Genomic DNA, 14,095 nt, shown 5'->3' with positions numbered 1-14,095 from the left:
ACTTTTGGTGTTATATTTATTCTATAAACGATAGTGCATTTATAGGCGGACAACACCCTGAAGAACCACTAGATAACTGTTCCACAATGCTGCCAAACTCCCTTGAATCCCATAACAATCTGCCCATTCCTCTATTATGCCAATTTCTCCTATCTTCATCTACCCCGTCAAAATAACTCCCTCCGAACTCTGCATTTTATAACACGCATTTCATGCATATCATTATGCTTATCACTATAACATATAATACACCACTAATCTATATGTCATTACTCAACCACATTTGGCACCCAGAAAACATACTTGGAAGCACCCATATATTTTCACAACTTTATGCATGCATAGCATACTCATTAACCGTGATCACAAACAACCATGAAAGTCAAATATAACTCATCGCAGACATAAAATCACCTTAAACTCACCTTAAATCCTTTGTTTTCACCAGCTTAGCTTGTCCAAACGCCAAAGCCTCCTTTGTCCTGGTAACTAAGCATGACAACACATACACCAATTGAATCGAAGGTACTTAACTCAAAAACCCAACAACCTAGTATCTTATAGGAGCTTTTCAGCTATTTTAGAAATCTTTTTTTTTTAATTTCACGAATGTAGTGAGATGTAGAAGCTTACCAACTCACCGGGTTCTCTACTTTCCAGGCTTGATCCTCATGATCATTGCCCCATGCAAAAATTTCCTCAGCTTTCTATTGTTTGGAGCAACCGAAGAAGAAGATGCAGAAGGAAAAGAAATGTAAACAAAAATTGAGAAAATTTTTCTATCAGCTAAATAAGGCTTCTTACTCATATATGTAACCCTTCTTGCACAGCCACTAACCCCACTTAAGCCATCCATTGGCAATCATTTTGTCTCCCACTAAGGAACCAACCAGTTCTATTTTAACTGAACCAGAATTGAGACTCAACTATTTACCAATCAACCTCCAAAATTTCCAAGTTTTCTATTAGAGCCCGCCGATCCCTCAATTTTTTTCAATTTACTACCAATCCTCTTAAATTTCAGACTTTACTGGAAACAGGGTGTGACATCTTTTGGCATTTTTCAACTATTTCAGCTAAGAACATTGAGAGGTGGACATCAACAAGAGACTCAAATAGGTGCATTAGCTTGGATTAGTCTCGTTCGCACAACCGAAGGAATGCATGCTAGAATTATTAACAACGATTTTAGGGCCCGAGACCAAATCGTGAGTGTTGTACGGGACATGGGTTAGAGGTTTGTGGCCTAAAATAGTCTCCCTCAAGTAAACAATTGGCAAGTAGAGATGATAACAACATGCTTTTAATTTGGGACAGATCCATGGCCTCTTTTAATACAACAACTCCGTGGCTACACAGGCAGGAAGACCACACTACTAAGGTGAAAGCCCTTGCTTGGTGTCTATTACATGGGAGCTTGTTAGCCTTGAGTGGTGGCAAAAGTGATCGGTGCGTCAGGTTCCGTAATATGCACACTGGCACTTGCTTGAAATCAGTCGACATCAATTCACAAGTGTGTGCTCTTCTATTGAATAAGCATAGGCCTGAACTGCTTAGCACCCATGGTTTTATAGACAATTAGTTCATTTTATGAAAATATCCAACCATGACAAATATGGCAAAGCTCCATGGCTGCACATCCAGATTACTTTACATTGCTGAAGTAATTTAAGGATTCAATTTCTTATATATTATGCAAAATAGGGATTTAGTTTCTATTTTGTGTAGCTCATTCAAATTTGGCATCTTTGGTTACAGAGTCCAAATGGATGTATGGTGGTGACTTCCAGCAGTGGACGAGACACTACAGTTGTGGAATGTGCTTGAGACTCCTAAACTAGCAGCTCGACATGAATCTAAATTGAAACTTGAGTCATTTCCTAATGTTGCTCGTATTTGATAAGCATGCAGCTAGTGGTGGAGCCAAAAAATATTTTTTTTTGTCAGAATTAAATTGTATATTTTTACTATAGTAAAAATATAATTTCACCATTTTAATAGTCTATATCTTTATAATTTTTAAATGATTAAATTTAATTTTTATCATTTTTGGAGGGGGCAAAGTGCAATTTTACCATTACTAATTTAAAATTTTATAAATTATAAAAGATTTAAATGAAAATTATTCCATTTTAGGGGTGGAGTCCTGCGAGCCCTCTAACTCCTTGACTGCATGCAACTTTCATTTACAGAGACGAATTTGCAATTGCACCGTTGTAACTCCTATTTTCTTTAGTATTATGTAATTAATTATAATAAATTCAATAGATTTGAGTTCTTTTTCTTTATTCCTTCTTTGAAATTTCAATTAGTATTTAACTTTTTAAATTGTGTTAGAAAGAAAAAAAATATTTATAAGAACTTCAACTTACCAATGGGATTAAACAAGGACTTTTTTTCAATTGTGCGTTAACCAGGCAACTTGGAGCAACCTTGAGGGAAAATAAGTTTCGAAACCACTCTATATACTGTAGGCTCATAGGGTGAAAATGTCTAGGGGTGTTCATTCGGTTAACCGGTCGGTTAACCGACCCGAAATTACTATAACCGAATTAACCGACCTTCCAAAAATTTTAACCGTTAACCGAACCGATTTTTTTTTAAAAAAAATTAACCGAACCGAAATTTTTTCGGTTAATAAGGTCGGTTAACCGAATTAACCAAAAATTATGTATTTTTTATTTTTGGTTAAAAATTATCCGAATTACCCGAATTATCCGAATTACCCGAATTAACCGAATTAACCGAATTACCGAAAAATACCCGAATTACCCGAATTTTTTTATTTTTTATTTTTAAAATTTAAAAAATTTATAAATTATTAAAGTAAATTGGGTTTTAGACTTTAGTAAATTGGGTTGTCTTTTAGTTTTAGTTTTATTGGATTGGGTAATTGGGTAAACTTTAGTTTTAGTTTTATTGGGTTGGGTAATTGAGTTTGGGTTGGGTTGGATAATTTTATTTATTAATTTTTTCGGTTAACCGACCGGTTTCGAACCGAATTAACCGTTAACCGAAAAATCATAAAAAAATTAACCGACCCCCGACCGAAAAAATTCGGTTAACCGACCGATTAACCGAATTCGGTCGGTTAACCGAATTTTTTCGGTTTTACTCGAATTATGCACACCCCTAAAAATGTCTACCTATATATGATACTAGTGAAGACAAAGTAAGAAACAGTTATGGCTATTGATTGTCCTATATGTACTTGTTTGTACATCTCATTAATCTTCTTAACATGTAAAAATTGTAGTATATTAATTAAATAAATTATTTCAATTATGACATTTCTTGGTTTTCCAAAAGAAAAAAAATTAAAATCTTTAAAGACGAATGAGAAAATATTAGGTGAATGGATCTCTCATTTTTTTATATATAAGGAAATTTATCTTTCAGAAAAAAAAATTTGAAAAACTTAATTCTTGTCAATTTTAGAAGCGAGTAACAAAAGACAATTAACCATATTGTTTTTCCTACTTTTGATTGATATAATAAATTTAACCTTCAACAATTACAAATTCTATCATTTAGGTCCTTATTCCAAAAAAAAAAACCCCAACAAATTTATAATTAAGACCATATTGGCAGGATGCGTAAATGTTAATCGTTAAATTTGTTAAATTTTATAGAATTAGGACAAAATTAATAAAATTTGTAAATATTAAGGGCTATAATATAAAAAATAGGATAAATTTAAAAAATAATTATTAATTATCCTTAGTTGCTTACTTTTGAAATTAAAAGAGATTAAATTACTCGATGTTAACAGAGACCACACAAGTCTTTTTACCAAAATATTATGAATTAATATCTTATTGACAAAATAACATTTTAAAACAAGAATTAAAGAAAGAAAATGAATAAAGATTTTTATTTTGAGAAAATTAAAAATAAAGGTTATTATTCTATTCACTTCCAATATGGTTTATTAACTCTACAACTACAACTAGGAAATGTCTGTTTAGATAAAGTTTTACATATGACAGTGTTTTACACTACTTGTGGAGGTTAAAAGAAAAGTAACTTTTTATAAACATGCATGGCTTCTCCACAAGCAAACCAATTTTGCATTCAGACCATGGTACCCACAACTCTAAACTTGGTCAAAGGGATTACAACTTTTAAATTAATGGCGAAGTTAAAATTAACAAAGTAAGCCTTGACTTTTTCAGATAAAAAAGAAAGAAAAAAGAGAATGGTGAAGTGACTTACTTGAAGAAAATATATGAAGCACAAGGTGTGGATGATATCAAACAATACATTGATACTTTAAACCTAAAGCAGTTTGTATGCTCTTTTGACCAAATCAAACCAATTTGTGTTCATTTGGTCAAAAAAGCACGTTTGTGTTCACTCAACAAATTGGTTCAACACAACCTTATTTTAAGAAATGAACACAACGTTTTAGGAACTGAGATTTTCTTCTATACCTGCCAAAGGAAAAATGAGGATTAGGATAAGAATAAGGGAGATGAGGCTTTTAAACAAGGCAGTCCTAACAAAGCTAGCACGACGCATAGTAAAAAAAAAGGCAGGGTTGGTTAATTGAACATACAATGGTGAAAAAGTATAGTCTATGGGAAAGAGTTACTGAAAAAAGGGACTATTGGTTTCAATACCATATATGCAGCACCCTTGGGTGTATTTGGCTTCAATATGCGTCCTTGGTGGGCAATAATACAGGATAGGAAACTAGGCAGCACATGGTTGAACTGTTTCAATGCACAAAAGGAGACAGAAAGAGCTAATGTTTAAAGAAGTCAGAAAAATCGTCCTACAGAACTTGTTTTCGTCTTTTTTATCCAAAATTGGCCAATTTTCCTAATCATTTCAGAAACTGGTTCATTTTCCTAATTTTTGTTTAAAATTGACCTGAAAAATGGTTACCTCAATCTCTTCTATTAATGTTTTCCAGATTGACTGACATTATGTCTTGAATCATTTTGTCCAAGTTGCAGTAAGAAGGCCCACTTTCCTTGACACTCTCTTGAGCTTGCTTTGAAATCTCTTCCATTGACTTCATTATTTCTTCATTCTTCATTTCAATCACGTCCCTAACCATTTTTTCAACAATGGATCTATGACAACTATCTTTCATATCAAAACCTACTCTCCACACATGACTCACGCATCTGCTGTTGACATATTGATCCACAAATAGAGGCCAGCAAATCATGGGAACCCCTGCGTATATACTCTCCAAGGTGGAGTTCCAACCGCTATGAGTCAAGAATGCACCCACAGCAGGGTGGGCTAAGACCTCTTCTTGAGGTGCCCAACTCACTATCGATCCCTTCCCTTTTGTATTGTCTTTCAGGTCCTCCAATATTTTCCTTGGATCATCCTCTCCAATAATGGCGTTGGACCGTATGACCCATAGAAATGGTTTCCCACTGTTAACCAAGCCATGCCAAAATTCAAGCATTTGGTCAAGGGTGAAGGTCACTACACTCCCAAAGCTAACGAACACAACTGATTTTGATGGGTGAGAATCAAGCCAAGTGAGGCAACCTTTTTCTTCTTGCCAAAAAATACTTTTTGTTGAAGCTAAAGCTGTTGGGTCGTCCACATTGGAGAGACAATGCAATGGTCCGATAGTGTAAATTTTGGAGAAAATAGAAGCGAGCTTAGATATAAAGGGTGTTTCAAGTTGTTCGAACGTGTTGAGGATGAGAGCAGATGCTCGTCGCATGGCCGAAGCTTGGGCGATGAAGAAGTCGTAGAGCAGATGATCGTCGGCTTTCTCAAGCCTACAAAAACTTGGAAGATCTCGACGTCGTAAAACATTCTCCAAACCAGGAATGCAAGTCACTAGCTTGTCCATGTCTTTATCTGCAATGTCAATGAAACATCTAAATAGCTTTGTCCTCTATTTGCTCTGCTAAAATTAACTATTTCCACTAACCTGGTAATGGGACTTCCCCTCCTTCAATGAGGTTGGACAAGTGGAAGTAAGTCCAGGTGCAACAAGCACTGTAGGTGCGAAAAGCTAAAACAGGGATCCCAAATTCCTCACCAGCAGCAACAGCAGCAGACGACATTATCCCATCAGCTATTATGCAGGTGGGAGGCCGCCCTGATTTAGATCTGAGAGAAACCAGCACCTCAACAACGGCAGGCTTAGCTGCATCCGTAAGAGAGATTAAAGAATGAGCGATACTTTTTCCGGGGCGTGGAGAATCAGGTGGTATACCATCTGGGATTGTTACGAATTGAAATTTAGGGAAGCGGCGAGAGAAGGCGTGGATGTCGATAGAGGAAAGGAATGTATGGTGGAAGTATTCAGTGTTTAGGAAGGTGATTTGGAAACTAGCGTAGCTGAGAAGCTCTGCTAGCTTCAACATGGGTTTGAGATGGCCTTGAGCAGGGATTGGCAAGATGAGGACATGAGGTGCTTCAGGTTCTGCTTTCTCCATTTCTGATAGCCAATTCGGGGACGAAAGTCTTTTGCCACCTCCATATGCCCCTCTTCTTCAATTTAAGCCACACGTTTATATCTATCTATCTATCTATATATATATATATATATATTTGTTTGTATTTTTATTACTTAATTTTTAATTTTATATTAATTGTAAGATTAAAATTAGTAAAAAATTAAAATAATAGATTGGAATAATAAATAAGAAATTAAATCAATTTATTTTTTAATTAAAAAATATAAAAATAAAAGTAATGAAAGATCATCTCGTGTTAATAAGGATTTTTTTGAGAGAAAAGTCTGTTACTTTATTTAAGAGAAGAAAACAAAAAGACAGAGTCCCCAGACAAACGGAATCTCACTACACCAGAATAGGCTTTTAGCGGCACTTTTTACGGCGTTTGGAACAAAAGCGCCACAAAAAATCGAGCATTAGCGGCGATTTAGCCAAAGCGCCGCTAAAGGTAGAGCATCAGCGGCGATTATCCGGAAGCGCCGCTAAAAATAGGAATTAGCGGCGTTTTATATAAAGCGCCACAAAAAACCTAAGACCAACGGCGTCGTTTTTGCGATATGTTAAACCTTTAGCGGCGTTTTTGTGTAAGCGCCGCTAATGCTCTGATCTTTAGAGGCGTTTTTGTCTAAGCGCCGCTAATGCTCGGATCTTTAGCGGCGTTTTTGTCTATGCGCCGCTAATGCTCGGATCTTTAGCGGCGTTTTTATACAAGCGCCGCTAATGCTCGGATCTTCATGCGTTCTAACGAGCGCCACTAATTCTCTTGTCTTCAATGGCGTTTGTATCTAAGCTACCGCTATTGTATTACCTTTAGCAACGTTTTTGCCTAAGCGCGCTAATAGTAACAAAAATCTTATAAGTTGAAATAATTAATATTTTGTTCTATTTATTATATAGTGGGACAATTTACATTTAAATTATAATTAACAAATAATATTGATTAATATAAAAGTTTTTATTAAAGAGAAGTCGTATATATATAACACTAACTATTTATAACAGATTGATTTAAACTACTTTACGAGAGAAAATATATTAAATTATGAATAAAATAAAATATAATAAAACTTAAATTGTTGTATTAATGTAAAGAATAAATTAAAAATAGAATTAACTTTTATAAGAGTAATAAATTTTGGTAGTATATATTGTTCGACTAATTTATACAAAATATATATATTTTAACAATTAATTATTGACTATATTTTATGATTATATATATTAAACATTTAGGGAATTTTTTTAGTTATGGACGGTATTTTAAGGAGTACGGGGTATAGATTTAAGGTAATTGGGATTTATGGTTAATTTAGGGTTAGAGGTTTAGGGTTTGAGATTTAGGGTTAATTTCAACGGTCATGTTAGGGTTTAATTAATTTGATTTGTTTTTGATTATTTTTTATGGTGAATATATACGTTCTTATATATTTGTAAAATAGATATTCCAGAATAAATTTAATATATTGAATATTATAATTGGTAGATCATGATCACTTTATGCATGTCAATTGATAATTTATAATTTGAGACTTGTTAAATGATGTATATTTAAAACATTTAATCGGCCCTAATAACCATTTGATTTTTTGATATATATGGCTATATATATATGGTTAATTAGTAGCAATATACGGATGCAAAAATATCGATACTTATAAGTTCAAAATTATAAAACTTATATTTAGATCCATACAAAAATTTTTGTGATCATAAAGATAATATTGCTAGCATATTTCAACTAAATTGTACAACATTTTTAACTACTATATATATATAATTAATTAACTTGCATGTTTAATAGATTTTCACTATATTTTGTGATTATTAAAGAATATTAATTTAGGGAATTTTTGGGTTTGGTCGGGGTTTAGACGGTAATGATAGGGTTTCTTAAGAGGTTAATATTAGATTGATTAATTTTTACGGTAAATATATATATTTGTAAAATAAATCCAGATGATCAATAAATTTAATTAATATATATATTAATGAAGTTTAGTATAGTTTATATTATAATTATTAATATATATATATATATATATATATATATATATATAATAGGTGCGTGGTAGTTAGATGATCATTTTATGGATGCATGTTAATTTATAATTTGAAGATTGTTAAATGATACAATTAACTAATAATAGTTGTATATTTAAAAACATTTAACCCAAATATTTAACGGCCATTTGATATTTTTGATATATATGGATATATATATATATAGTTATTAATTATTTAATTTGTATATATAGGACCAAAATAATCTTGGTATAAATAAATAAACAAATAAATAAGTAGGTAATTATGTATTTGTTAAATAAATAGGTAATTAATTATTTAAATGTAAGATCACAAAAAAAAGAGAGAAATTTAGCGGCGTTTCTATAGAAAAACGCCGCAAAAGGTAGCCTTTACCGGCGTTTTAGTCAAAAACGCCACAAATATTGCAATATACGACGTCGTTACGTGTTAGGGAATCAGTTTCTATTGTGGCGTTTTATAGGTAAGCACCGCTAATATTTTTGATACTCTATCAGAACGGCGTCGTTTCAGTTGAATGATGTACTCTATTACTGGCGTTTTTCGGGAAAACGCAGCAAATATGTCTACAATTTTGTGAAAACGTCACCGTTTGTTTGTGTAATTGAAAATTTGATGTTTAGGGGTTAGGGGGATTTAGGGTTTAAGGGGTATGCTTTAGGGGTTAGGGGATTTAGGGGTAAGGGGGTTATGGATTTGGGGTTTAGGGTTTCAACCGTTATGTTAGAGTTTAAGTTATTAGATTAATTAGTTTTATTAATTTTTATATCAAATATGTTCTTATATATTTCTAAAATATATAATAATAAATTTAATATATTGAAATTATGAGTATATAGTTTAAATTTATTTATTTATCAATAAAATTAAATATTATAAATTTCAAACTTTATACAAAAAAATAAATATTATAAAGGTAATATTACAAATTAAAAGTTGTCTACTATTAATTATTGTTTAATCAATTATAACTATTTTATAATTATTAAAGATTTAGGGATTATTTTGGATGGCCGTGCTATTTAAAGGATTAGGGGGTATATATGGATTTAAGGTTTGGGATATAAGGGTTAGGGGTTTAGGGGTTACGAGTTACGGGCTAAGGGTTAGTGGTTTAGAATTTAGGGTTTAGGGTTTCAGGGGTCGGATAAGGGTTTTAGGTTAGTTTAGATTAATTTCTTTAAATAATGTTTTAAAAAATCAATTTAAAGTACCAATTGATATAAATTGGTATAATGTTTTTGTCATTTAAATATTATTTTAAATAGAATTAAGTTTAATAAGTTAAAAAATAGTTTGAAATATGCATTAAAGCTTTATTAAACGGCGCCGTTTCAGATTATAACTTCAATTTTTAGTGGCATTTTTTGGAAACGCCGCAAATATACAAGAAATAGTGGCGTTTTCCTAACAAACGCCGGACTGGTGTCTTAAAATTTTGGCAAAACGACGCCGTTTCTGTTCATCGTGTTTTTACTTATCATTTTCTCTATAAGGCAAAACACAATAAATAGAAACAGAATCAGAGGACAAAACGAAATCGATAGAAACGAAAGAGAAAATACAAAGGAAAAAAGGGAGAGGGGAACTCATAAATCGGGTGAAACGAAGCAACAGTTGAGCCAATCTTGACAGGATACTATCAAAGTTGCGGAATTTGTGGTTAAAAGGTAAGCTTTTTTTCTTTTAAAATGCTGTATCTTGATTTAGGGTTTGGGTTAAGTGTAATTTGGGAAATTGGGGTTTAAATAATAAATTCAATCACCAAGCTTTGGCCTGTTTGTTTGGGAATTCGGGGAATTTGGAAATTTTTACGTGTCTAGGGTTTGGTACTTGGATTTCTTTGTGGAATTGAATATATATTTTTTTTAAAAGCGCGAGCTTTTAGGTCTTTTTTATTGTTAATGTGTTATGTGGTCAATTAATGGATTCAGGAGGGACATAGGCTTCTAATTTTGTAAGATGCCATAATAAATTGTGGTATATTATTCTTTTGCAAATAATTTGTTATATTTTGTTAACATGTTGCTAAATCGATTATGTGTATTGAAGAAGCAAATCTGTCTTAAAAAATGTGCTCATTATGTATGTATATATGAGTGAATGATGGTGACTTGCTCTAATTTGTTTGAAATCGAAATTCATTTTGAATTGCGCTTTCTTGATGCACCAGTAAAATTAGGAGTCAACCGATAATTGCTTGGCATTCTAAGGTTAATCTTTGGGCACTTAATTTGGTTAATTGGCATTTTAACGACAAGTTAAACTTTAGGTTTGGTTTATGAGAGACTGGGTTTGGGGATTAGGCCTCTTTTGGCGAAAATAAAATTTTATGTTACACATGTTATAGTTGTAGATGTTATTTTTATGCATCATTGGAACATATACTAATATTATCTGGTTGCAATCTTTTGCAGTGACTACCTGTTCAAGCTTCTGCTTATTGGAGATTCTGGTGTTGGAAAATCTTGTCTTCTTTTGAGATTTGCTGTAAGTTTCTTGACTTACGTTTCCATTTGAAAGAAAATGTCTACATTGTAGAGATCTATTTTCCTCATCATACATTCTTAGTTTCTTATATGATTGCCCTGAATGCTTATATCCATTTATGATGCTAGATTGTAATAATGATTCATTAAAAAATTTAACTGCATATAACATGTGTCTTGAGAGAGTGAAATGTGCACTTCACGAGTTTGGACATAGGCAGTTGTGGGCTCTAAATCTTGTCACTATATTTAGTTGTATATCAAGATATCAAACATGTGGAATTTTGGATATTTCCAGATGGTTATGCAGGACAAAATCATGAACCTGAGATTTTGTAATTTCTTCTATGAAGTGTGGCCTACACTTCTATGAATTTGAAGAATTTGTCTATTTTTGTGTTTCAAAACATTCATTTTCTTGGATAGCAAGATTATCATTCATGTACTACAAAGAACAAGTTTTAAAGGTTATTTTCTAAAAATACTCATCACTATCCCTTACGGCTCCTTTCAACAATCGTGTTGTAAATACAACATGTTCAAACGATCATGTTAATAAAGATGATTCTATTCATTATTAAAGGAAAATATTACCATATAATAGTTACAAAATGTAAGCTTGGAGCACTCGTTCTCTCTTTTTATATCTTATTTAGCAGCAGGATTAGTTAGGGATTTGAGTAGTCAAATATTATCACGATTACCACAGAATTGAATGAAAGATTAGAGGTCAAAGGCAAATGAAATAAGCATCGATCAAGATTTGAATAAGGCTTTATTTTATGCAAATTAATTTCATAACAAAGCCAGCTGCAAATCGGGTAAATAATCAAAACAGAGAGGAACACCAAATAATCATACAATGAGTTCTTAGCAGCCATGAAAATAATTCAACATATGCTCCTGTTTTTCCTATAATTTTTGAATAATAGACCTCAGTTCATCACATTCCTAGTGCATTCAAGTCTCACATTACAGAATTCATAATTAATTTCTTTCTTCTGCTAAGAATTTTAATGAAATTAATAAAATTGTATGCATCTCATAAGCATTTTACTTAAAATAAGATATTTCATTTAACTAATAGCGTTATAAACATTGAGATACCAAATTATGTAAAAATTAAAATATAAATATAAAATCTCAAATTTACGAATAGTATAAGGACCAAAATTAAAATTTGACTAATTTTATATATCAAGACATTATAAAACTAAAAGAACTATAGTAAGAATAAGAGAGAAGAGGAGACACAAAAGTGAAAGGATAATTCTACTTTTCTTAGCTTCAATAAGCTTGTACATATCATTTAGTTAATTAATATACATAAATTACATAAATTACATAACTTAGTTAATTAATATTATACATAACTTACATTAATATTATACATAAATTACATAACTTAGTTAATTAATATTATACATAACTTACATTAATATTATACATAAATTACATAACTTAGTTAATTAATATTATACATAACTTACATTAATATTATACATAAATTACATAACTTAATTAGTTAAGATACATAAATCACATAACATACATTAATATTATACATAAATTACATAACTTAGTTAATTAATATTATACATAACTTACATTAATATTATACATACATTACATAACTTAGTTAATTAATATTATACATAACTTACATTAATATTATACATAAATTACATAACTTAATTAGTTAATATACATAAATTGCATAACATACATTAATATTATACATAAATTACATAACTTAGTTAATTAATATTATACATAACTTACAACTTACATAACTTATACGACTTACATAACTTACATAGCATACTTTTCATAATACACAACTTACATAATTTTCATAATAAATAACTTACATAATACATAACTTACGTAGCTTAATTATACTTATTCCTAAATCCTAAACCCGTGCAATTTATTGTCAAGATTAGGCTTCAAGAAATAAGAAATGGACCGGTCTTGGATGAATTTGTCAAGGGTAAGCGACAGTTATCGAAATGGAGTACAAACTTTTCTAGATTTTGCATTTCAATATGCAAGCCAAGAGAACATGATTCTTTGCCCGTGTAAGAAGTGTGTCAACATAAACTGGCATTATCGTGAAGTTGTATACGAGCATCTAATTGTTGATGGGTTTGTTCGTGGTTATAAACAATGGTTTTTCATGGAGAATGCCCGCCTAGTACTTCCTCTTCAAGGATGGATGTATCTTATGATAGTCTTGCTTACCATCATCATTAGAGGATGATATGGAAGGATGTTGCGGAAGCATTTAATATTCACAATCATGGTTTACAATCGTTCCCACCCGACTTTGTGCCATCGATGATTGTAATCTCGGTGGAAATGCTTTTACCGAACCGGAAGAAGTGTACATCATGAAGAGTCGAATGGAGAAGCGGCAAAGTTCTACGCGCTACTTAATGAGATGAACGAAGAACTATATGAGGGATCGAAATTTTCAAAATATCTTTCGCATTTGTCTTTTCCAGTTAAAATGTTTAGGAGGGTGGACCGAACTCATTGACAATCTTTGTTAGAGTTTTTGAGAGAAATGTTTCGCTTGCAAAAATCCTCACCATGCAAAGATATGAAGAAAATTATAAAAGACTTAGGTCTTGGGTACAACAAAATTCATAGTTGCCCGAATGATTGCATGTTGTATTGGGGCGATCGGAGAAACCAACAGTGCTGTCATGTATGCGGCGAATCCCATTGGATAAATAGAAACACAGAAGATGAGAACGACGATGAAAATGATGCACAACCAAGAAAGAAGCCGGTCAAGATTTTACGGTATTTTCCTCTGATACCAAGGCTTCAAAGGCTTTTCATGTCCTCGAAGACAGCGGAGTCAATGACGTGGCACCATGAAGGACGAACCGATGATGGATTATTAAGGCATCCGGCAGATTCTTTAGCTTGGAAATCATTTGACAAAAAATTTCCAAGCTTTGCAAGCGATCCTAGGAGTGTGAGGCTTGGCCTAGCATCTGATGGATTTAATCCTTACAAGATCATGAGTACTGCATACAGTACTTGGTCAGTAGTGCTTGTTCCTTACAATCTGCCTCCGTGGATTTGCATGAAGCAATCTTCCCTTATCTT

At 32.1% G+C, this 14,095-nt stretch overlaps 1 protein-coding gene and 1 pseudogene across 5 annotated transcripts; one reads left to right on the top strand and one right to left on the bottom strand.

Moving 5' to 3' along the window:
• Positions 1-495: 495 nt before the first annotated feature.
• Positions 496-1,900, top strand: LOC128040421 (cell division cycle 20.2, cofactor of APC complex-like; annotated as a pseudogene).
• Positions 1,901-4,199: 2,299 nt separating this feature from the next.
• Positions 4,200-6,484, bottom strand: LOC105780513 (7-deoxyloganetic acid glucosyltransferase). 5 transcript variants are annotated; one of them, XR_001129296.2, is made up of 4 exons: positions 5,909-6,484; positions 4,891-5,835; positions 4,623-4,715; positions 4,200-4,433 (listed from the first exon to the last, which is right to left on the bottom strand). XR_001129296.2 is itself a non-coding variant. In XM_012604896.2 (3 exons), exons 1-2 carry the CDS (start codon positions 6,417-6,419, stop codon positions 4,892-4,894), a joined length of 1,455 nt encoding a protein of 484 aa, XP_012460350.1. In that variant the 5' UTR covers positions 6,420-6,484; the 3' UTR covers positions 4,200-4,433; position 4,891. The 5 variants fall into 5 exon arrangements, 3 of the variants coding, with proteins under 3 accessions (XP_012460350.1, XP_012460351.1, XP_012460349.1); XR_001129294.2 differs by having other exon boundaries at positions 4,623-5,835; XM_012604896.2 differs by lacking the exon at positions 4,623-4,715.
• Between the last annotated feature and the right edge of the window lie 7,611 nt (positions 6,485-14,095).

The sequence above is a fragment of the Gossypium raimondii genome, chromosome 4 (assembly GCF_025698545.1).
Source record: "Gossypium raimondii isolate GPD5lz chromosome 4, ASM2569854v1, whole genome shotgun sequence".
Classification (NCBI taxonomy): Eukaryota; Viridiplantae; Streptophyta; class Magnoliopsida; order Malvales; family Malvaceae; genus Gossypium; species Gossypium raimondii.
The sequence above is the reverse complement of the archived record's forward strand: the minus strand, read 5'-3'. Positions and strand labels throughout refer to the sequence as shown.

Bases quoted from the DNA above. Each gene is read 5' to 3' on its own strand.
- LOC105780513 (XM_012604896.2), bottom strand. From the start codon at position 6,419: ATGGAGAAAGCAGAACCTGAAGCACCTCATGTCCTCATCTTGCCAATC. The intron at 5,836-5,908 runs GTTAGTGGAAAT...TTGACATTGCAG, and splicing joins AGGGGAAGTCCCATTACCAG to ATAAAGACATGGACAAGCTA.